Source organism: Solea senegalensis, linkage group LG5, assembly GCF_019176455.1.
Source record: "Solea senegalensis isolate Sse05_10M linkage group LG5, IFAPA_SoseM_1, whole genome shotgun sequence".
NCBI classification, from domain to species: domain Eukaryota; kingdom Metazoa; phylum Chordata; class Actinopteri; order Pleuronectiformes; family Soleidae; genus Solea; species Solea senegalensis.
The window spans coordinates 22037986-22061055 of record NC_058025.1 but is presented as its reverse complement, the minus strand read 5'-3'; the positions used below and the strand labels follow the sequence as shown (position 1 = coordinate 22061055).

Here is a 23070-nt window from a genome sequence, read left to right as displayed (position 1 = left end):
GTATGCACAGGACATAATGTCTCATTGTCGCCACCTATTGGTATGGAGTGTGAGTGTCTACTATTCACCACTTCTACAACTACTAATACTACTAATAATGGGAAAAATAAATGTCCTTATTTAAAAATAAGTCTTACAGATTGTCTAAAATTGTTCTCTTAATTAGATGAAACTGGAATATGTTTAGTGTGTGCAGAAAATCTGTTAAACAAAACTATACTTTATCTGTGAAATTGTGATTGCATACCTTCTGTCTTACTCATATATGTATATATGTATATGTATATATATATATTCATACATATATATTTATATATAATGGCGAAAGTACACTTAATTAATTACACTTAATATATATGTATATGTATATATATATATATATATATATATATATATATATATATATATATATATATATATATATATATATATATGTATGTATATATATATATATATATGTATGTATATATATATATAATTGATTTATTTTGACTCTAATTGGCCATAATTGGCACAGTTGTCCATGTTGTACAAATTTGTACAAATCTTTGTCTGAGGTCTTCACTTCCTGGCCCATGCACATGTCTGCACACTCCGTCTCATTTCAAATGCCTCATATTAATAGCACATTACATAATCAAATTCTAATTACAATCAGCCTAAACATGTTTAGAGTTTTGTTTCGCAGATTGTTTGTTAGTAGTTTATTGTTATGACAATGATAATGACACAGGGCAAACAAATAACACCGTACAGTTAAATAAAAGGCAGAGACTATGTTTAATGTGATAATTTACAACATTTGAATAAAGAGTAACATGTACAAAAAATGCATTTTACAGAATGTCAGCACTGAAGAGTGTCATGTCTTCTTAAAAAACCTAAAAGAACAGAAACAAACAGGAGTATATTAGAATGAATATAATGAAATGAATTATTAATTAGTAATTTCCTCAAGATGTTCCTAATATTACACTACCACAATATTATAATATCATGTCATACGTATCAGAATTTAATTAATTTAAATTAAATATTAAGACTATAGACTATAAATATTAACACCATTGTGTTGTTATGTTTCTATGGCAGCCCGAAAGGACCAACCAGTGAGCAGCAATGGACCTTTAATATCCACAACTCTATGAATCCACACAAATCATATTTTACTGCAGCATATGCTGATTTTAGACATGAACCTACAACACACTTAAGTCCACTGACTAACTTTTCATGACAGCAACCTCAGAGGTTCTTCTGTGTGTTGTCCATACCAGAAGCAATTGTATCCACCCATAATCACCAAGGCAACCAGTCCTACAGCGGCGGCAGCACACAGTGACGAGACCTTCAGGACATAGGACGTACCTGGGACAAGGACATGCTTCATGTGATTAGCTGGTGATCAAGCCCTGGTCTTGGTCTGCTTAAATTGTCTGTCATGTTCTATCACAGAATGTCATCACATAGTAAATCTCATTTTAAAGATCATACTGCTGTATGTAAGTAAAGTGGTGTGTGAAATACCTCTTATTTTAGCCCACAGGACACAGGAGCCTTTTAAAGCCTGCAGGAGAGAAACCATTCAGGTTATATTTCCCATCAGTTTGTCAGCCACTACATTTATATGTACAACAATTCGTTTCACCTACTGTTTTCCATTGACTGACAGCTCGTAAGACGATATAATAATTCTTTCCATTTTCGAGAGGTGCGTTATAGAAGCCTTCATAGAGGAGTCCATCTCCGACGGTAAAGTTCATCTCTGTCCCGACATGACTGACCAAGATCTGGGCAGTTATGTATTTGGATGAGAGTTTGTTTTTGCGTGAGGAATCTTGAGGGTGTCCATGAGAGGAACAATCAAACACCATGATCTCCTCTACAGGCAGCACAAACACTTGGTACACACTGTCAGACAAGGACGAAAAACAAATGATCAGACTGATGTTAACATCTAAACGTGATGTAAAAGTGATTCAAATGATGAAACAAACTTGATTGATTTTGATTTGGATACCTGTTTTTGAGACTAAAACAGTAAAAGGTCCAGTATGTAAGAATTAGTGACTCCTTCACTCCTTTTAACCCTTTGACACCTTTAGCCTCAAAATACTGTAGTTGTACATGAACACCAGATTTTCATGTTAAATTAGAAATGTGAACAGAATGAACCATATTTGAAATAACATTTGGTTGAGTTTTTGACTCAAAAATGTCCGCTGTTTCACCGGCTTCCTGCAACAGTGCGAGTGAAATTACCACACAAACCGCCGCGTAATTGCGGTAACGCACATGCGTCGTCTGCGATTCGCTCCACGTTAAAGGGTTTAAAGGGTTAAATTCTCTCCACTCTCCGCTATTTCCTGCCACTTTTTCTGTTTATAAATCAGGCTTATGTGGCTGGAACTATTCTTCTTTGTTTGCATAATAAGCTTGCACTTCAAAATACAAAATGCATGTCCTCTAGGGCTTCTGTAGAAATATGGTGAAGCAAGATGATGCCCTTGTCTATATAAAGCACATACAGTATATAAAAGGCTATGAAAACTAAATTATTTTTTATTTTAAAGCGATTATACACTTACACAAAAATATGTATGGACACTGTATTAAATTGCTATTTAAAACATTGGAAACCTGTTTGTCAGTGGTTTGTGTTTGACACATTTTCTCAATGACTTAGCATAATTGTGCAGATTTCTGTTACTACTACTACTCACCAAGGTCATACATGTCGATCTATTGGTCTTACAATTATATAATAATAATGATAATAATAATAATGATAAGATAATTGGTCTTAACTCTTACTCTAATGCCATCATGCAGCATTAATGTGTGTTACAATATGCACAAATTGTTGTTACCTGATGAGGTCCAGTGTGTTGGCTGATCTGTGCAGACTCAGCGTAGGCTCAGGAGTCTCAAACTCTCTGTAGTAAACGACTGGCACAGGGGGCACTGTCAAGTGTTATTGCAAAAAAGAAATGCATCAATCGTGTGTAAACACTGCAGTGAACACTAACGGTTTTCCATTGAGAGGCAGAGTGATACCTGGTAAACTGGTGTTTGTGGTGATGGTGGCTGTGAATCTGGTTGACAGTGCTGTGATGTAGATGGTGTAGTTAGTGACAGGCAGCAGGTTGAGACAGACTGACAACTGCTCCGTCTTCGATCTCACAAACTGTTGCCTTCTATCGTGAAATGACCTCTGGTAGTCTCTGGTGCCCGTGTATATAACCTGGAACAATTATCAGTCACGATCACAAAGATACTAAATCATTCATCATCTACCACTTTATCCTCCACATGAGGGTCGCAGGACTGCTGATACCAATCCCAGGTGACATAAGGTGAAAGGCGGGGTCAAAACCTGGACAGGTCACCAGTCCATCACAGGGACACAGAGACAAACAACCATCCACACTCACACCTATGGTCAATTTTCACTACATAGTACCACCCCGCCTCGCCTCTACAAGGTTTGGTTAGTTTTCCATTACAACATAGTTCCTCCTCAACGTGGGCGGAGTCATCACAGCACGGCTGCTTTGTTTTACATGTGACACACACAAACTAGTGTAACTGAATCATTAGAATCAGTTATTTAAAAAGATTTGTTCAGTACCTGAAGTGTATGAACTTAGATGAACACATTAACACAGCTAATGTTTAATGCTGAAATGTAGAGAAAAGGGTAGTCTGGACTCTGGACGCACTTGTTGCACCCAATGTGTGGATCATGTAACTGTATGGTATAACTTGTTTTTCAAGTACACTTTGCCCCAAGGAAACAGTTGTTCGGGAATTTGAAAGCCTTTCTCAGACTGTGGGGTCAACCCCCCCGGGGGGGGGGCCTGGAGACTGTCCGGGGGGGCGTGAGTTAGACCTAACTTAAGTTTAGCAGGTGGAGCTTTTGTGTTCTTGTGGTAACCCAGACTCATTTTAATGACGTACCACAACAAACTCTACACTGGTGACAAGGTTTGGGTAATGGAGAAGTTTCTGTGCAAAGTTTCAGAAACTAACAACAAAACCAAATGTATTTATTGTTTAAAAAATTACTCTATTATAGTTATAATTGCACATATTTTTATATGAAAATTGCTTTCTCGGGAAGCAATATTGAGGTTGAGGCTGTGTAAAGCACAGCCAGAAACTGAAAGAAATGTGAAATGCTTGTTCTAAGATTGATGTTTCCTCCAATAAATGTTATACTCGACACATTGTTATAATTTTGTGAGAGTCGGGGGCGCCCCGGGAAATTTCTTCCTCCAAAGGGGGAACAGAAGAATTTTGAGAACCACTGATGTAGTAGAAACCTCTGCATGTTTAGGAACTCACACACAGGGAGAACATGCTTACTCCATGCAGAAAGGCCCCTGTTCTGACCGGGTATACAGCATACAGCATACAAGTGATGTTACATTGTTTCTGTTCACGAAGACCAAGGCAGAGGCAAAAATAATAACACCAAAAATCACCAAAATGTTCACCTAGATTTTAACTGATTATTATTTCTTTATCGATTTATTTAAACATTTTACTTTATTTTATAAGCTGACACAGGATTTTGTTTCTACCAACTTTAATTTGCACAATTCTTTCACTTTCTTTTAATCCGTCAGTCATTTGTATTTTTAGTCTCCAGCGTTTCCTCATCACTGACTGTTGAGACTGATAATAGCATTTCTATTCAGTTCTGTTTCTGTTACTTTTATCTGCTTTTTGTGGTAGGGCTCCGTGAAGGGTGGGTTGTTATTATTCTGTGACATTACTTTGTCTCAAAACTGCTATATAAATACAGCCTGACTGATTGATTGATTGATTGATCGATTGATTGATTGATTGATGATGTGTTACCTTGTAAGTCTCCGTGTCCTCTTCATACTTCTCTGCTCTCCAGTGCAAACATTTCTCACTGAGAACATGTAAGTGGTTGATGGGCGGCTTCATTTCTGTAGCAGTGAAAAGAAAGTGCTTTCATTTTTATTTCATATAAAACTCCTATGTATGTATAATATGAGCCTGCTATAACAGTAATGATGATTATTACAGTGGACGTGTTCTTTGACTCACCTGTGCAGTTCAGAGTCGCCTTGTTCCAGAAGCCAGAGGTTCCACACACAGAGACGTTGCTGCCCCTCCAGCTGTGATAGCCATCCACACAGCGGTGGATTACTACACTTCTGTTACGCCACACCACCTCTGAATTAGCGAGGAAGGGAACTGGGCCACATTTAGCTGAAAAAGAAACAGTGCCACTAAATGACTACAAACATAAAAATAAGCAAAAATTATTGAGGGAATACAACTTTATGAATGATATAAGTTATAAGTAAGAACCTGCAGATTCATGATATCACTGAGTCAAACTCATCATTGTGTACTTTACAATCTGGTTAGACAGCAGCAGCATTGGTACATACACAGACATTTACTGGGTAAACTGTTCCAACGTAGTACAGCCTACTCTTATGTTGTATGGTATTTAGTTGTTAGTTTATTAGTGATTAGTATTGTTTGATTTATTTTTTTGTAATTTATTATGATTTTCTTGCTATTTCGTGATATTTTTGTTTAATTTAGTCAAGAATATTTGGGTCTTTGTTATGTTTTGGTTTGTGTCACATAATTTACTCACACAAAACTGAAATACTCTGACGTTTCTTTTGGCTGCATGTAACATGACTATGTGATAAAAACATACATTTGTTTTTTGACAGATTGTCACATGGAATAACTTTCAGAACACATTCAAATGTAATGACTTGTTTCCATAAGTAAACTTTGGAACTGAAAAGAGTATTTGTGTTGGTTTAAGGTGGATTTTTTCTTGTATATTTGTTGTCCTTTGTCAATTAAAATGTTATTGTGATCAATTCTGTCAAATCCACCGTAAAATGCCAACATCATATGTAGAACATCCAAGCAGGGATAGATGATGTACACAAAAACACACAATAATGCTTATCAGATGATCACTGTACCTTGACACCGCCCAGATATTTCCCCCCACTCTCCTGATAAAGAACATACTGAAATATTAGGTCCACTCTCCTGGTAAAATCCTTCCATACACTCATACAAAACCACGCTGCCAGGTCTGCTGGTGTGGTCCCACAGGAGGTTAGTATGGGGAAGGATTAGTGGGGGGCCACAGCTTATTTCTGCACACAGACATGAATTAGAACAGACTGTGGGCCATTAACATGTAAATAGACAGTAAGATACAGCTGTGACACACAGAGAAGGGAACATGCATATTTATACAGTATTACAATTAGTACTACGACTTAATTCCTCAGCTAAAGTGACATAAAAACTCTTCATTATAGCATCATACAGATTCAGACAGTTTAAAGGTCCAGTGTGTCACCACAAAGTATAAATACAATACACGTAGGTTGCAAAAAGAACTTCATTTGAATGGAAGTCTCTTGCCGCTTTTCCACTAACCCAGCTTGCCTCAGCACGGCTCGACTCTACACGGTTTGGTTGGTTTTCCATTACAATATAGTGCCACCTCAAAGTGGGCGGGTCATCATAGCACGGCTGTGTGAAACTGCCGTGACTTTGTTTTATACCCGACACAAACACACTGACTTGCAAAGCAGCTGTTTTCAGTGTAAATGAATCATTAGAATCAGTTCATTAAATGTTAGAGATCAATGCACGTTTTGCTGTCTGTTAAGTCTTTTTAACTGATCAACAGTTCAGCATTGTTCGGTTTGAGTCTAGTGTTGGACGTCTTGCTCATGACTCTTCCTGTGACGACACTCTAACCAATCAGTGTCCAGTACCATGTACCAGGTACTATCACTGATGGAAAAGCAAAAGAAAAACATGCCGCACCAAGGCGAACCGAGTGGAAAAGCGGCTTAGAAGAAAAAAGTCTATGGGGAAAAAAGAATTGAGCTTCTACTTCTCACTTAATTTATAACAGAAATAAACATTTTCCTGAAGAGCTAATGGTTTCTTCTACATCAATTCTTATATACAGTCTATGAGAGCAAAACAAAAATTGAGAAACAATGGAATAAACTACATTTTCATAGCCTTCTTTATATGTGGATTATTGCTTTACAGGGGCTGTTATCTTGCACTGCCATGTCTCTACCGCAGAATGGACTTGTGTTATGCATTTTAAAGCAGAAGAAGAACAGGTCTATGTTCATAAACCTGATACATAATCTAAAGAAGAAGGAGCAGGAAATGGAACAGAGAGTGGGAGAGCTGTGAGAGAGTAAATACATCCTTTCTGATCTGTGAAGGCCACCGTAGGGAGCGTTAGATGTCACTTATTGTAGCACACTGGACCTTTAAATGTTTACGTTAATACTGCTTTTTTTTCCAATGTATCCATCAACAAACATTGCACCTTCACACCACAGATCAATATCCTCCCACAGTCCATTCTCTCCACATACTGAGTAGTTTTTCAAGCTCCTGGTGTGATATCCTTCATCACACTGGTATGACACCACACTGCCAATGTGAGACATGCCATCCCATAGTATTCTAGAGTGAGGTTTAATAACGGGCTCTCGACAATCCACTTCTACAATGAGAGACAAAACACAGCAGGTCATTATAGGTCACTGGGGTCAGTATGATAGAAGAATCACAATTTAAAAAGTAGGTTTTCAGCAGGTGACGCCACACTGATGTCAATGTCACCTTGGCAGAGCAGCGTTGCCTCATCCCACTCTCCACTGGCAGAACACACTGATATATTTCCCCCTCCAACACTGTGATATCCAGATTTACACTGATAGACAACTTGAGAGCCCACAGTGGGGATTCCAGCCCACAGCCTGACTGAATGAGGGACAGACGGGGGCGCGCCACATCGGATTTCTACAGGGATGAAAATGACCCATTTAAACAAAGACTGTGGTGATTATTTGACACGGACACAGCCAGGTGTTACCTTTGCATGAGATGCTTGGTTCTGTCCAGGAACCATTGACTGTGCACAGTGACACGTTAAGTCCTTCACTCTGATTAAATCCTATTCTACAGTAGTAAGTCACTGAGCTTCCAGGGGTAGAGCTGCCATTCCACACCTGTCCAGTGTGGGGCAGTATAGGAGGACGCCCACATAATATTGCTGTGACAGGAAGTACACAAACATACAGATCAGGGGCTTTGGACAGAGTTTAAACGATAAAAACAAACAAACAAAAGAAACTCGTAACACTTTTAGTATTACAATAGTTTTCTTACATTTTAAAGACATCTTAAAGACAGAAAAGGAAAAAGCTGTTTTGTGTGTAATTTTGTGTGAATTACCTTGGCATGACAGAGTGGGCAGTGTCCACTGACCGTTTTCATTACACACTGATATGTTTATATGTCCGCCCTTGTTATAAAAGCCCTTTTTGCAAAAATAAAGCACAGTGCTGCCAGGAGCTGTGCTACCGTTCCACACTTGCTCAGTGGATTCACTTTTAGGGGGAATTCCACACAAAGTCTCTACAAGGAACAACAGCATTTAGGTTCATCCACTCACAATAAGTTGCCTTAGAATAAATCATCTCTGTGTTAGGTTTATATGAATCCCAAAAACCTAAAGATGAAGCAGATACTCTACCTTGGCAGAGCACTGGCGGCTCTTCCCACTCTCCAGCAGCTCCACAAATGGAGACATTTCCCTTTCCAACATTATGATATCCAGTGTCACACTGATAAAACACCCCAGTGCCCATCTTCGAGCTCTTATCCCACAGCATACGAGCATGAGGGCGGACAGGGGGGGAGCCACAGTCAACCTCTAAGAACCAAAGTAGTGACACACTGCATCAATCTTGTACAAAAGAAATCACAATAGTTTGCAGCTCATCCCTGTGAGCTTTCAACTAAATGCTAATATTAGCACCAACATTATTTGCTCATTAACAACAGTCGTGAAAAATAGTGCAGTTTGTAGGATTTGGAGACGTCAAAGTGGAATTTGAAAATTGTGTTTATCAACTGTCATGGGGTCAGTTCCTGTCTTTTATTTTGTTAACGTCTTGGGTTCCTGTGTATTGTGTTCCGCTTTATTTCAGGAGGCTGGCTGGTTAGTGGGGGCGGAGCTTCTGAGCCAATCACCTGCAACTCATCTCCTCGTTTACTGCTACTATTTAGACTCCGTATGGTAACAACCCTCTTTCCGTGATTCTCCGAGACTCTCGCTTGAACAGTACCTTGCGCTTAAAACAACCCTGAACTACTCCTTTAAATTTGTGACCTGCTAATGGTGTTAGATTCAATGTTAAGAGGTCTTAGTAGTTATTATTCATGAATGTATCAAGATAAAAATAAAATAATCTTATTAGCCTGCATAAGCATTGAACTAACGTTGCTAGGAAACACAGAAAAAACAAACAAATCCATAGGTTGGGCACTCAATGGTTAGTATCCTGATCAATAATCATGAATGGGTGAGTAGCAGAGGGAGCTATAGTTATTTATCATTATGTCGTTACCTTCACAGACCATAGTCGGTCCTCTCCACTGTCCATCAGCTCCACACACAGATGTTTTGTTTCCACTTGCCCAAATGAAGCCTTCTTCACAGGTGAATTGGGCAACACTAGCATACGTCGTCCCTGTGACTGACAGCAGCACAGAGTTGTCCACTGAGACGAGAGGCGAGCCACAGTCGACCACTGAGCGAGACAGGAACATGAAATGAGCTCTTTTGCATCTGCTATTCTAAAATTCTTCACTTATACACCACATACTGTAGGTAATACAGTGTCATTGTTGATTAAATAACATATATAAACCAAATATCTCACAGAGAATATCACCAAGAGGAGAAACTGTAAAATGACAGTGCTGATTTGGGGAATTTGAAACCCAAACTCGCAACATAACCTGGTTAACCCTGAGTAACCATGGTGATGGGATTAAAAGAGAAAACTCTTTGGGGTACGGTTCGCTGAACTCGTTACAGAAAATCCCTTTTAACCCCTTCTTTCATACTTTGGTTGAGTTTAGGCAAAAAAAACTACATGATTATCAGGTTAGTATTGATAAAACTAACTTCTGTGTTAGTTTTACCTCTGCAGGAAGCCTCGTCTTGGTGAGGATTAAAAGGCTCGGCCCCATTGTGGACTTTGTATCCCAGCTGACAGCGGCATTCAAAGCTGCCATCCAGGTTCTTGCACCAACCTCCCTCTCCACAAAGCCCTGTGATCCTACACTCATCAACATCTGCACAGTTATGCATGGAAAGGTTATTAAATACAGTTTGTTTTTAATTTCAACAATATTATTCACAGACAATTGAAGTGATAGAATCCGCCTGCTTTAAGTGCAGTGTAGGGCGCAGAATTAACGTTAATATTCCTTACAAACACTGACAAACAGGGACTTTGGTCGCCACTAAAGCGTGTACGTATGCAAACTCACACACACACGACCAAAGCGGGTGAACGTTGCTTCTCTACATGTTTGCTGTTTAACTCGTGGTGCGTTTACATTTATGTTCTATAGAAACACTGACCAACAACAATCTTGGCGGACTTTGGTCCCCACAAAAGCGTATAAGCCTATATGTATGCATAATGCCGTTTTTTGCCGCATTTGACAAACTAGAATTTAAAGAAACATCAGCTTTATGGTTCACTCACCCTGGCAGTGGGTTCCATCATTTGGGATGAAGAAGACCATTTTGTTAGACGGACTGTAGCCAGACACGCAGGTGCAGTAGTAACTGCCGTGTGTGTTATGACACTGTGTGTGTGGCCCACAGATCTTAATGGTTCCTATCTGACACTCGTCTTTATCTGGAAGGGGAAAAAAAGATGTTATACATGAGAGATTTGAACATATATGAAGTACAGTATCGACCTCAGCTCTATCATGCACATTTTCAGGTTCATTCCTTGTAGAATGTTATATTTAATTCAGGGATCTGTCCTATTTTCAAATTTCACTTTTAAAATGGCATCTTTTATTGGGGTTTTTAATGTCACACCATACTTAATATGACCGTTTTTCATACTCATTGCACACATTACAAAAACGAACACTAAAACTAATAAAAACTAAGAATTTACAAAAAATAAAAACTAGCAACTATGATAACCTTGGTTGTGTATCAGTGTAAATCAGTGGATATTGCAGTCAGGTAACAACATCCTATGATAAACACACTAAAAGCAGCTTAAATGAATGTTATTATATTATAATATAACTTTATTATGATTATGTTTTTTTACACTGTAATGAAAATGATCAATTTCTTCTTTGCTCTTCTTATTGTAAAACTGTCTTATATAAGATAACTTCAGGTTTCTTCCTACCTTGACAGAAAGTTCTTCCATTTCCAACAAAGCCGTACTTGCAGTTACAGACTTTGCCAGAGTTGTCCAGTTTGTCCTCGCATGTGGCGTTGACATGGCAACTGCCACACACATCAAACGTCTGTCCTGCTGCTGGTGAAACTGAGGAACACAGACAGACAGAGAGACAGAGAGAGAGAGAGCGTCCGTCTGCCAAGATCTGTCCAAAACTCCAGTTCATGAGAAACAGCTTAAGAAAATCTCACCTGCAACAACAGCACAGAGTAAAAAGCACACAATCATCGCTGTGCTCTGCTCCATGTGTGAGTCCTCTCACAGTCGTGCTCTCTTTACTTCATGGAATCATCAACCTCTCCATCCCCATCCACATCCGTGTTGTGGGCCTCGATGACGCTGAGCGTGTTTGATAACTTTAATAATTCTTTTCTCAATGGTCTTCCTGGAGCAGCTGGGATGCTTGCGGGGTTACATATACACACACACACACACACTCACTGCGCTCGCTGATGAAGTGCACACTCGTGCTGCGGCCTGATAACAGCTATATTTAACCTGATTAAAGAAAAACACACCCATTTACAAACCCTGTCAGTGTGACGCTGTCTGTCTGTCCATCAACAACACGAGTATTATGTGTGGTAAAGAATGGTGGTTTCATGAGACACAAACGGCTTCTTAACAATGAGATTATTGAGCAAATGTAACACTTAGAACACAGAGCATTTAAGCTCCATTACTATGTTATATAAGTATATAAGAATGTGTAATATAGAGTGACTTATATCCTTTTTTTCAGCACAACCTACACAATCTTATGGACAATTTATTTAATTTTCACCAACGATATAAACACAAAGTACTGATAATGTTTAAAATTGGGTTGGAAATACGTCACAGTTCAAAGTTCACTTGACTCGTTTCAATGAACAAAAAGAAAAGAAAAAAAAAAACGGTCTAATTTTGTGACTTCTGCATAGTTACTGCTACTTTATATCACGACTAAAAATGTAAAATGAATCATAACTTTGACTCAACAACACATTTTTTAAAGCCTGAATATGTGACCTACAAACACACACAAACACACACCCAGGATGTCCATATAAGGAGATGTGTATTATTCCCACAAGAGAGCACCTGCGGCACAGATCCGAGCCACGTGAGAACTAGGGAAACCTGGAATAAAAACTCAGTGAGATCAAAAATATCTTTTGCAAGTGTGTCCCAGGGTTATAATAGTTTTGCATATTTCATTAGTTTTTATTTAGTTTTAATGAGTTTTTAGAGCAGGTTTAATTTTATTCCGGTTAAATTTTAGTTTTTGTTATTTGGTTAGTTTTCGTTAACTATCATAACCTTGGATTATCCTGGCCGAGACAAGACGGACAGCGGCACACATAGGTTAGGACACACAGATGCAACCTCTCAAGAATACAGCATACAAAATGTAATAATAAAATAAAATAAAATCTACATAAAAACTACTTATTTTACTACTTAATATAAAATCACATAAAACCAATAAAGTGCATTTAGACAAAAACATCTACGGACATAGACAGAAAGGTGGAGCCGTTTATTTAAATTACTTTATTTTTATGAAATATAATGAACTCATTGATTCTTTGGTTCCTTTAAAGATGACTTTATCAATTCAACTTCATCCTTAATCCTCAAATATAAATGTAACTGCTGCTACTTCAGACCTACGACATTACACCACAGTGTTTGCGGGGAAGTCAGTTAGTTTATCATGGGAGGAGCAGATAAGTGTGATGAGCTGTTATCTCTGCGTGCAGCAGGGTCACTGTAGGGTCGCACTGTCACTCGAGGCTCTCAAGCTACAGCCTCACACCAGGCAGTGTCTGCTTCACTATTGTAATAATAATAATAACAATAACAATAATAATAGTGATAATAATAATAACAATAATGATAATAATAATAATAATAATAATAATAACAATAACAATAACAATAACAATAGTGATAATAATAATAACAATAATGATAATAATAATAATAATAACAATAAAAATAATGATAATAATAATAGTTTTACGTGTATTATTATTATGTATGAACGTAAAGAAGTGACAGAGCTTATTTCACACCTGCTTTTCTTGTCATTAAAATCATTAAAAACTCTTCCCACCACAGTAACTGACTCAGGAGCAGCTTTCAGGCCCCTCAACCAGGACCCAGTGCTTATCTGAAAAACCATGCATTATGGTCAATACACAACATGGATAACACAATAAAGACAACGATCAACGTGGATAGCACAATGTTTCTCAACGCACAGTCACTTTGAGTTCTACTGCTGCTGAAACTGCATCATTTGTCACTTTAATTCACTTTTGGTTTGTCGTTTATTATGTTGTTTCGACTTGTTATTATTGATTTATGATATTTAATTGAATTTCAAAGTAAAAGTTCTTGTTTTGTTATGGAATGATGTATATTTATGATGCAAAATGAATCTGTTCATATCGAAAACTAAAACTACGTCAGTAATAATACAAACTAAAAATAAAACACCAGACAAGCTTATATATATGTAATTATACTTTCAATAATGTGACAATTATTATTTTAGTGAATATATTTAGTATCATATTCCATCAATGTTCTATCGCCTAATGTTATTGATTGGGGGGCCATATGTGGCCCACGGGCCGCCAGTTTGACACCTCAGATTTATACAGTCATTAAACCAGTACTTTAAAGTCATATATTGCAGATTGGGTTTATTCCCTTGGTTAAGTTGATACATAAATAATCATAGTACACATTTTACATTTTAGGAATCTTCGTCTCCAATCAAGGGAAAAATGCTTTTTTATTCAGTATCAAAAAAAATGACCACAGATGTAAGAAATATAAATATATGAATACTTAAATGGATGCAAAGCAGCAGTTAACCAGCAGGGGGCGACTCCACATGGTGCCAAAAAAAAGTCAGTTCCTTGGAAGTATTAGGTATTAGGGCCAAACTTCAGATGATCAGCTGCAACCTGTGCCCAGATGAGGAACATGAGGAGCATTTCTTCACAAATAAAGAAATACTTCATCTTTTTGTCATCAGCATCAGGACTTTGGAAAGAAAGAGTTTGTTTGGAAGAAAGAATCACACATATGGAGGAACAAATGGCCGATAGTGGTCGACTGCATGTGCTGCTGCTATTTAAAAAGAAACTTTATTCTCATAAAATGACGACTTTATTCCCGAAAGATTACATTTTTTTTATTCTCTTCAGCTTGGCCTTAATTCTCCTAATAAAAAGGACCAAGTGTCAGTAAACATTTTCCTGGGGAGTAAGGGACAGCTATGGAAATATAAAAGCTCTTTATTTATAACATGATACAGATTCATACACTTGAAAGAAAGCCATAAAAGAGGAATCAGTAGCAGACAGTCAGCCTACAGTTGAATGGAAGTGTATGAGCTTCTACTTCTCACTTGATTTATAACGTCAGCAAACACTCACTAGTTCCATTGTAAATTGAGTAAATGATGTTCCAGTTTAAAGGGAAAATCGATGATAAAGCACAGCACATATCAGTGCCTTTGCATAAGTATTCACCCCCCGGAACTTCTCCACATTTGATCAAACTACAACCACAAATTCAAACTTATTTTAATGAGTTTTTATGTAAAATCGAAATGATTTACAAAGTGTTTACTGTGAAAGCCCTCAGTAAAATCCAGTGCAACCAACTGCCTTAAGAGGTCACACGTGTGAAGGCTCTGGAGGAGCTGCAAAGGTCCAGAGCTCAGCTGTGAGACAGACTCTGTCCACAGGACAACTGTTACTCCATAAATCTGGCCTTTATGGAAGAAGAAAGAAACTATTGAAAGAAAACTTTTGGATGTAACATGACAAAATGTGGAAGATTTTAAGGGGGTGAAAACGTATGCAAGGCACTGTGTGAGTGGACACCGGTGTGATTGACAGCTGCTATAGTACAACAGGAGCCTGGATATACTGTAGGTGCTGATGTTGATGCACTTCTGGGTCATAAAAGCGTGCAGTAACAGCAGCGTCTTCTGTCTCGTGCAGTCTTAGTAGTAGCCTCAGTAGAGTTTGCTTCAGGAGCCACAGATTCCTCCTTACAGTCCGACACTGAGCCGCTCGAAGTGGACAACAACCTCCCACGAACCAGGTCGGCAGCTTTTCCATCCATGACGGACATGTCTGTGACTGTCTTCTCTCTCAGGGACATGTCCCCGTCGTCATCGTCGTCTATGAGCACAAACTCCTTCAGATGAACCATCGTCACCCCGTGCAGACTGTGGTTCTCTGTGGATTCATCCGTGGTGTGGGCGTCCACAAAGGTCAGAGTTGAAGTATCTGTCAGGGTCTCATGAGGGTCCGTTGAGATGTCTTCTGGGCCTGAGTAGACCCGGCTGCTCGTGTCCATCATCCAGGTGGACTCACTGTCGTCTTTCATGCTGTACATTTGCTCTTGGGGTTTAGAAAGCACACTGACGTGCTCTCTCCTGCTGTGGGAGCCATTCTCTGTGGGAATGCCGTTCTCAGGATACTCTGTGAAGGCCACTTTCTGGAAGTCATGGTAGACCTTCCCAATGCTGCCCCCTGCAGGAGAGGAGAGAGGGATGCTGGCAGTGTCGCCCTCTCTGTGCTTCCTCATCTATGTTCCCACTAAGAACAACACAATATTTGACGTCAATGACCTTGAAAATGTTTGGCTAGATTCAAAAGAAATAAACCAGTTAATTGTGGTGTTAAATTTCAAAAATTTCAAAATAAAATCTAAAGTTAAATCTAAAGTTTACTGAACTTTTGTTGCATGAAGAAAAAATGAAGAAAAAAAAACGGAATTTTCAGTAAAAAGTCAAGGTCATACATAGCAAACATGAATTATTAACATTATAAAATATAAGAAATACAGAAAAAACATTAAATATTAACATGACAGAAATCCTACATCCACTCGATATGTTAAACACCACACAGTTTTATATCTTTCACTAAAATATTTCAACAACTGTTATAATACATATTTTATTTTATTTTATGTTATGACTCCTCCTCCAGTCCAGCACCACCATTATGTTCAGGTCTGTGGTTCTGACTGTACTGTCCTGTCATTTATTTACTCTTGGTCTCTCTGAATAAATAAATAAATTACTAAATAAATAAAGTTGGCGCTTTAAAAACAAAAGGCATAAAATAACTTCGACCCCCAGAGGATCAGGAGACAGATGAGCTTCTCTTAAGTGCTCTAACCAAGACAGCAGCACTGCACACACACACATACAGTACATACACACACTTAGAGGTTTCCAGTACATACACACACTTAGAGGTTTCCATGATTTCAGAGGACATTGCATTGACTTACATTCATTTCCTGGAGACTTAATCAAACCTTAACCGTAGCTACACGTGATCCAACCCTAACCCTGAGATCAGCCTAACTTTAAAACATGTCCTCACCTTAAAATGTAGTCATTTACATTATGGGGAACTGATTTTTGTCCTCATGAGGAAGACAAGTCCTTGTAATGTGACTTAGGTCCCTACAACATAAAGAATACCAGATACACACACACACACACAGGTTTGTGCAGCTATTCTTCTTAGGACACTGCATTGACATCCTAAACAAAACGCTATTCACATCCATAATGACCAGTCAATGACGAACTTTAACCTTAATCACAATTAAAATCCTAGCCCTAAACTTGCCCAGTTCCTCAGAAATGTGGTTCAGCCTCATTAGGACCAGGACAGGGTTTATGTGAGGAAAAAGGATCCTAAAGAGGCAACATAACACACAAACACACACACACACACATCTCAGTCTGATGTAGTGCTTTGTAAAAAAAAGACCTGACATCATGTTATTCACAGCGACTTCTTCAGGACGAGGGTCTGCTCGCACTAAATGGACTTCACAGGCCGACCCTCTCACACTTGACTGATTCATATGCACCACGGATCCGGGACTTTATAAATGAATCATAGCTGCCGTGTTCATGTTCAAGTGCACTCTGCTCCAGCTGAACGACAAAGGACGAAGACTGACTTAGACACACACGGACTGCATTAAAGCTTTACTCATAACCGTATCAGATGTTATTAATATGAATACTGGGAGGTGTAATTGATGTTGGTTCTTATACCTGGAGAAACTGCATTTCTGCTGTTTTTAATGTGCTAATATTCATATTCACATAATATTATTTGTGTCATTTCTTGATTTTAACAGTAAAGCACGGAAGAAAATCCAAAAGAGGTCTATGAAATAAAAATGCATTATTATAACAGATACGTTCTAATGTCTTAAATTAACAAATGATTAAACATTAAAGTGTTTCATTGATTTATCACTGAGTTAGAAGGGTTATTATTGAGCTTGAAACACAGTTAAATGAGTGAATAAAGCACTACACTAACACAAGGCTATAATACATCGATTACAAAAGTGACACGAGCGTAAATGATGCAAATCAAACACATGTAAATGTTCTAAAAATAACATTTTAAAGCTAAATATTTGAAAACAAAGTGCTTTTACCTCAAGCTCTCCACAGCTGAACTCTGCTCCTCTGAAGTCGCTCTGACGAGAATCACAAGGCAGTGGTGGGAAGACAGAGTGTGTGTGTGTGTGTGTGTGTGTGTGTGCAGGGAGGCAGTCATGGGACGTTCCACTGACTCTAATCACAGCAGTAATAATGTTTCCCTCTTCGCAAGCTTCTGCTGTACGATGATGTCCACATTGGGGCAGCCCATGGCCAAGTGGGAAGGGAACTTGGCTTGTAACTGGAGGGTTTCCGGTTTGAGTCCCTACCAGGTCTGGGGTAACCCTGAAGCAAGGTACAACTAATTTATCATTTATTTAGATAACGTTGCACAATTTATCATCTGGAAACAGCCGGAATCAACATGAACATATTTACTTCAATAAATAAGAGAAAAAAGGGTCATATATGTCTTTTCTTCTCCTCTCAACCACAGTTGTTTGAAAAGCTGCTGTGGTGCAGCGATGCATGAAAAAAGGCCACTTCTCCCAGTCCAATGCACTGAATGTGTTTGAGTGAATAATACACGAGGACAGACCTTCATATACATGAGACAGCAGCAGAGAGGAATATGGAGAGGATAAAATATTGAAAAGCCTCCATGGTCTGTAGGGATGATGACAGTCAGTATGTAGACACGGCGTCTGACAAAGTGCTCTAGTACAATAACCTATCGATGAAACCTGAATCACAATTAATCAGAATCTATACATCGAAATCACATGATTTGTTGCTGGCTCGTGTAATGTTCTCCTAATATTCCAACTTTATTCTCTTAAGCTTAGATATTTTGGCCCTATTTTTTTATTTTAAGCTTTAACTGTGTAATAAAACAAAAGGTCAAGTTGACACACACACTTGTCTTTGTGCTAAGCTAAGCTAAGCTAACCACCTCTGGATCCAACTCCTTCCCTAAAGTCACAATAAACTGTGTCATACAACAATAAATAATAATTTCCTGTATTTGTAACTATTTGGCCTTTAATGTTGACATGTTTATGACACGTTGATACATAACTGTGTACGTACGTAGCTAACTGTGACGATTAAAGTCAGATCATTAAAGAAAGTTGATGAGTGAAAGTTGGTGAAACTACAGTAGTCAATTGTGTATTTTTAAATCCTTTATGGAAAAAAAGGTCATAGAGCAGAGGTCAAACAGTGTTGTAAATCAAAGTGTGTTAATATCATATGTTTGTTTCGCGACTAAAAATGCGATATAAATAAATCATAACTTTGACTCAACAACAAACAGCATTTTTTAAAGCCTGAATATGTGACCTGTAAACACACACCAGGATGTCCATATAAGGAGTTGTGTGGAATTATTCCCACAGCAATTTAGCATGGGTGCACCTGCGGCACAGATCTGTGCCACATGAGCATGAAGGGTTAAAAAGTTATATCACAAAACCTACAGTTATTGAATTATCGCCTTGACAACATGAATAATTATAAGACCCTAAATCTAAATGAAGTCTAAGATACAGTCCAGGCTGTGTTGAGCACATGAAGTCAATTTTATTTACATCACCCAACATCCCAAAGATGATTTGCCTCAAAGAGATTTACAGTGTGCGAAGCAAGTGACGCCGTCTGTCCTCAGAGAAACGTCAGGAAGAGCCACAGCGGAGGGATCTGTGATCGCTCTCAGGACAGACAGACGTGCAGTAGGTGTCACATGTTCAGCAGATTACAAACAAAACATATAAATGACATCATTTAAAATGTACAAGCCAGCAAAACTCATAATAGAAGAGAAGCAGATGTTCACAATAACAGAAAAATCAACTTGTACCAATATTAATATGAATGAAGATGATTTATGAAAGGCATCGTGCTTGTAATTTAAACTGACGTAAACGGTAAAAGTAAAAATATTAACATTACAAACTTCATGTTGTTCATGAGCGACAAATCATTCCCGTCATATGAGTCATGTTACCTCCTGGCTGCTGCATATGAAAGCTGAGGGCAGAGGACTGACCTGCGTCTCTCAGCATCTCCCAAAACCTGATTGTGACTCTGCCTGGTACCGGCACAGGCTCCTGAAACTGGACCATGACCTCGACGGGAGCTGTGACCACGTCAACCCCTGAGGACACAACAGAGCAGCGAGACTGGATGAATTACAGCTGAAAAACTCTGCACAGTCATAAATGTTCATTATGTCTATTTGGTTTCCTCAGTAGCATCAACAACAAAAATCACCAAAAGTTACCTTATATATCATTATTAGTATCAGTATAGTAAGTGGCAAACTAACCACTGTAGACACTGATAGTGTCCATAATATGCTGGCAGCTGCCCAGAGACTGGACACCTATGCTGTGTGGATGACTGTGACTTTAATTCTGACTAATCTCAGAATTCATGCCGTTATAATTTTTCTTTCTTTCTTTCATTCATCTTTTTATTGTGTGGCCCATTTTTGTCGTTCTTGCAAAAAACAGGTAAAAAGAAGGATGAAACTGCAATATTAAGTTTAAAAAAAAAAAGAATAAAGGATGAGGTTCTCTCTCTAGGAGGTCAGAGGTCAAAGATTCTCCCTGCTTTTCTATCTACTCCTGATTTCAGAGTTTTGTAGCCTTATTTATTCGCTAAATCTTTGTTACCTCCCACATCACGTGAGATTACATCAAGACAGAAGGAGGAAGAGTGACTTATAACCACACAGAGTCTTTTTAGATTTGACCTAATAATATGAAACAAAAACGGTTGCGCTTTGAGATCCAATCAACAGCGTTTACCTCTGTGTTTTTCTATTTCAGCCAAGCAGACCGACAGCATCCAGAGACTCGGTGCAGTCTGTGATCCGCAGCCCAAGAGCCCGACCGGCGAGAGAGAGAGGAGCCGATGGAGGGAGGAGTCAGAGAACGACCATGAAGACAAAGGGTTGGTCCTCCAGAGAACGCTCAGCTCGACCTGGTTCGTGTCGTCTGGTGGTCGACCTGTCAGTGCGAGGACAACAGCACGAGTCAGCACCAGTGTAGAAGCAGTCTAAGCTCTAAGTAAACATGAAATAAAAACTGCCACAGTTTGTTTTCTCAGTGTCAAAGTTAAAGGTCCATTCAACACAGAAAGTTATTATTATTATTATTATTATTATTATTATGAGGTTATATGGACACTTATTATTATTACTGTCTATCTCAAAACCTTACCCAACTAAAATGGCTGCTCTTTGGCTTTCGACCCAGTATGAGACGTCGGTTTTATCTTTTTCTGTAGTTTTTTTGTATGACTTGTTTAGTTGTGTTTTTATACTTACTACATGTCTTATTGTTTGTTCTTAGGTCTAGTGGCTGTCACTCACATTCACCATCCTCACTCTGACACCTACTGGCGAGAACAGGTATTGTCCTACGCTTACTAGAGGTGAAACAAACAGATGACACAAGGCCTTTGAAATTAATTAACAAGCAATATAATGGTGGGGGAATTTGTATGAAATTAACCATAAAAGTTATTATTTACTGTACATATAAAATATTCAAGGTGCTACATCTGCACATGCAAAACCTTTCCTACTCAATGTGAAACTGAGCATAGACGTTCAGTGCTAATTATTGTTCGAATAAACAATACAGTAGGACACACCTGGACAACACAACACACCTGTCAAGTGATTACAAATCAGCACAAACGCCACTCACTCTCATGTCCAGTTTGTGTTAAGCCTCTGTCATCTCTGTGGAGCCTTTTTTTGGACAGCAGCGTCAGGACACTCTCCCACACCAGGCTGCCTGAACGTGAGGTGGCGGACAGACAGACGTCCACCTCCACGCCTACGTCAGTCTGCCGGTAGACCAGGACTCGCACCTGCAGCGTGAAGGGACCCTTCTTCAGCTCGTCGATTGGCTGAAGGGTTTTCAGAATCTGACACACGCGAACCAGACCTGCAGGAGTGACACACAGTTACTCATCGTGTCACTGCCATCGTCTTTGCCTTTTATTGAAACACTGTCAGGTTTCAGTATCAGGTTCTGGCTGTTCCAAGCCATAACCACAGTTCCTCAAGTCTATGAAAAACACTAGAAAACACTTACGAAAAGTGAACGTGTGTCTGATGAGGTCTGACATGTGACCACGTGCACCCATCAATGCTAAAAACATGTTTTTATAGGGAAAACTTTTGACCATAAATTTGTTTTCACTTATTTTGTTGTTCATTTCCCTGTTTGTAGAGATGTTAAGTTATATGTAATATTTATTTATCAAAAACCTGTGAATAATGCACTCTCTGGACACTGATTCAGGTCAACACTGCTACACTATTCAATGACCAAGTTACATACAATTTATTAATAATTCAGACCTGGTATTGACATCTGTCCTGATCCTGGGTCACAGCAAATACTCCTAATATATACTATATATATACTACTAATGTTGCACTTTTATCTTGTCCTTACCTGCAGGGTTTAGTCTGAAGTTGTCATCAGTGAGCAGCATCAGCATCAGTCTGCCGCACAGAAACTCAGGGAAACACAGTGGGATGTCTCTGAACTCAGAGTCAGGATAATCCCAACCATAACCTGCTGCAGTGCAAAACCTCCTCAGTGTGGCAGTCTCCAGTCTGATTATTAACACACAAGCGTGATGCATTATGCAGTTTGTTTTGACAAAAACACAGATGTATGAGATGTTGAGCAGGTTGGACTTATTAATACATGAGTTTGAAGAGCATATTTTGATATTTGTGTGTCTAAAATGGGGCAGAAGTGTAAAAGCTGCTCACTCACCTGCACCTGAGGACCGTGTAGGCAGCTTCACTCTTCTTCTTCTTCTGTGGTGTTCTGTGCAGATATCCTGTTCTCCACGTCAGAGCTCTGCCCAAGTACTTAAGGTAGAGATATAAGAGACTGGGGAGTCTGTCACAGGTCAGCACGTTTGTTTTCAACAACTTACGGGAGCGGTAAATGTGAACGTAAACTAAATAAACAGAGCAACAACACACAGCGAACGACGCGACCGTGAAACTCCGCGCATTCCGCATTTTAAGCTAAATAAAAGTGTTAATGAAGCACAACGACGAATCATACACACGTTACAAAATAACACGGACCAAAGTGTTTATAAATGAATGTCACAAAGTTACAATCTCCTCCCAGCACCTCCATGATTTTGGTCAGTGCGGTAGTTCCTGCTACGGCGAGCGCACTAGGACAAACAACACAACTAAGACATTTAACAGGCATAAAGCTCGAGTGC

At 38.8% G+C, this 23070-nt stretch overlaps 3 protein-coding genes across 9 annotated transcripts; all 3 read right to left on the bottom strand.

Moving 5' to 3' along the window:
* Nucleotides 1-761: 761 nt before the first annotated feature.
* Nucleotides 762-11818, bottom strand: susd1 (sushi domain containing 1). 6 transcript variants are annotated; one of them, XM_044025176.1, is made up of 19 exons: nucleotides 11549-11818; nucleotides 11304-11444; nucleotides 10629-10784; nucleotides 10057-10209; nucleotides 9477-9659; nucleotides 8600-8779; nucleotides 8299-8481; nucleotides 7937-8116; nucleotides 7684-7863; nucleotides 7385-7564; nucleotides 5994-6173; nucleotides 5083-5247; nucleotides 4867-4961; nucleotides 3058-3244; nucleotides 2871-2964; nucleotides 1653-1911; nucleotides 1528-1567; nucleotides 1229-1368; nucleotides 762-881 (listed from the first exon to the last, which is right to left on the bottom strand). In XM_044025176.1, exons 1-18 carry the CDS (start codon nucleotides 11601-11603, stop codon nucleotides 1232-1234), a joined length of 2748 nt encoding a protein of 915 aa, XP_043881111.1. In that variant the 5' UTR covers nucleotides 11604-11818; the 3' UTR covers nucleotides 762-881; nucleotides 1229-1231. The 6 variants fall into 6 exon arrangements, with proteins under 6 accessions (XP_043881111.1, XP_043881110.1, XP_043881112.1 ...); XM_044025175.1 differs by having other exon boundaries at nucleotides 1245-1368; XM_044025177.1 differs by having other exon boundaries at nucleotides 1275-1368.
* Nucleotides 11819-14528: 2710 nt separating this feature from the next.
* si:ch211-12e13.12 (paralemmin-2) lies at nucleotides 14529-17936 on the bottom strand. Its single transcript, XM_044026752.1, has 2 exons — nucleotides 17853-17936; nucleotides 14529-15970 (listed from the first exon to the last, which is right to left on the bottom strand). Exon 2 carries the CDS (start codon nucleotides 15957-15959, stop codon nucleotides 15324-15326), a length of 636 nt encoding a protein of 211 aa, XP_043882687.1. The 5' UTR covers nucleotides 15960-15970; nucleotides 17853-17936; the 3' UTR covers nucleotides 14529-15323.
* A 1417-nt stretch (nucleotides 17937-19353) lies between these two features.
* On the bottom strand, nucleotides 19354-23029 carry si:ch211-12e13.1. 2 transcript variants are annotated; one of them, XM_044025189.1, is made up of 5 exons: nucleotides 22602-23029; nucleotides 22272-22435; nucleotides 21513-21755; nucleotides 20607-20807; nucleotides 19354-19951 (listed from the first exon to the last, which is right to left on the bottom strand). In XM_044025189.1, the coding sequence occupies exons 1-5, from the start codon at nucleotides 22853-22855 to the stop codon at nucleotides 19761-19763; spliced, it is 1053 nt and encodes a 350-aa protein (XP_043881124.1). In that variant the 5' UTR covers nucleotides 22856-23029; the 3' UTR covers nucleotides 19354-19760. The 2 variants fall into 2 exon arrangements, with proteins under 2 accessions (XP_043881124.1, XP_043881125.1); XM_044025190.1 differs by lacking the exon at nucleotides 19354-19951 and adding an exon at nucleotides 21173-21228 and having other exon boundaries at nucleotides 20704-20807.
* Between the last annotated feature and the right edge of the window lie 41 nt (nucleotides 23030-23070).

What these genes read in the sequence shown, in the direction of transcription:
- susd1 (XM_044025175.1), bottom strand. Translation starts at nt 11,603, where the DNA reads ATGGAGCAGAGCACAGCGATGATTGTGTGCTTTTTACTCTGTGCTGTT. An exon ending in AGACGAGGCTTCCTGCAGAG is followed by an intron (nt 9,660 to 10,056) that starts GTAAAACTAACA and finishes TGTCTCGCTCAG; the next exon opens with TGGTCGACTGTGGCTCGCCT. An exon ending in CTGTCAGTCAATGGAAAACA is followed by an intron (nt 1,568 to 1,652) that starts GTAGGTGAAACG and finishes TCTCTCCTGCAG; the next exon opens with GCTTTAAAAGGCTCCTGTGT.
- si:ch211-12e13.12 (XM_044026752.1), bottom strand. Translation starts at nt 15,959, where the DNA reads ATGAGGAAGCACAGAGAGGGCGACACTGCCAGCATCCCTCTCTCCTCT.
- si:ch211-12e13.1 (XM_044025189.1), bottom strand. Translation starts at nt 22,855, where the DNA reads ATGCGGAATGCGCGGAGTTTCACGGTCGCGTCGTTCGCTGTGTGTTGT. An exon ending in TACACGGTCCTCAGGTGCAG is followed by an intron (nt 22,436 to 22,601) that starts GTGAGTGAGCAG and finishes GTTAATAATCAG; the next exon opens with ACTGGAGACTGCCACACTGA. An exon ending in TGAAATAGAAAAACACAGAG is followed by an intron (nt 19,952 to 20,606) that starts GTAAACGCTGTT and finishes TTGTGTCCTCAG; the next exon opens with GGGTTGACGTGGTCACAGCT.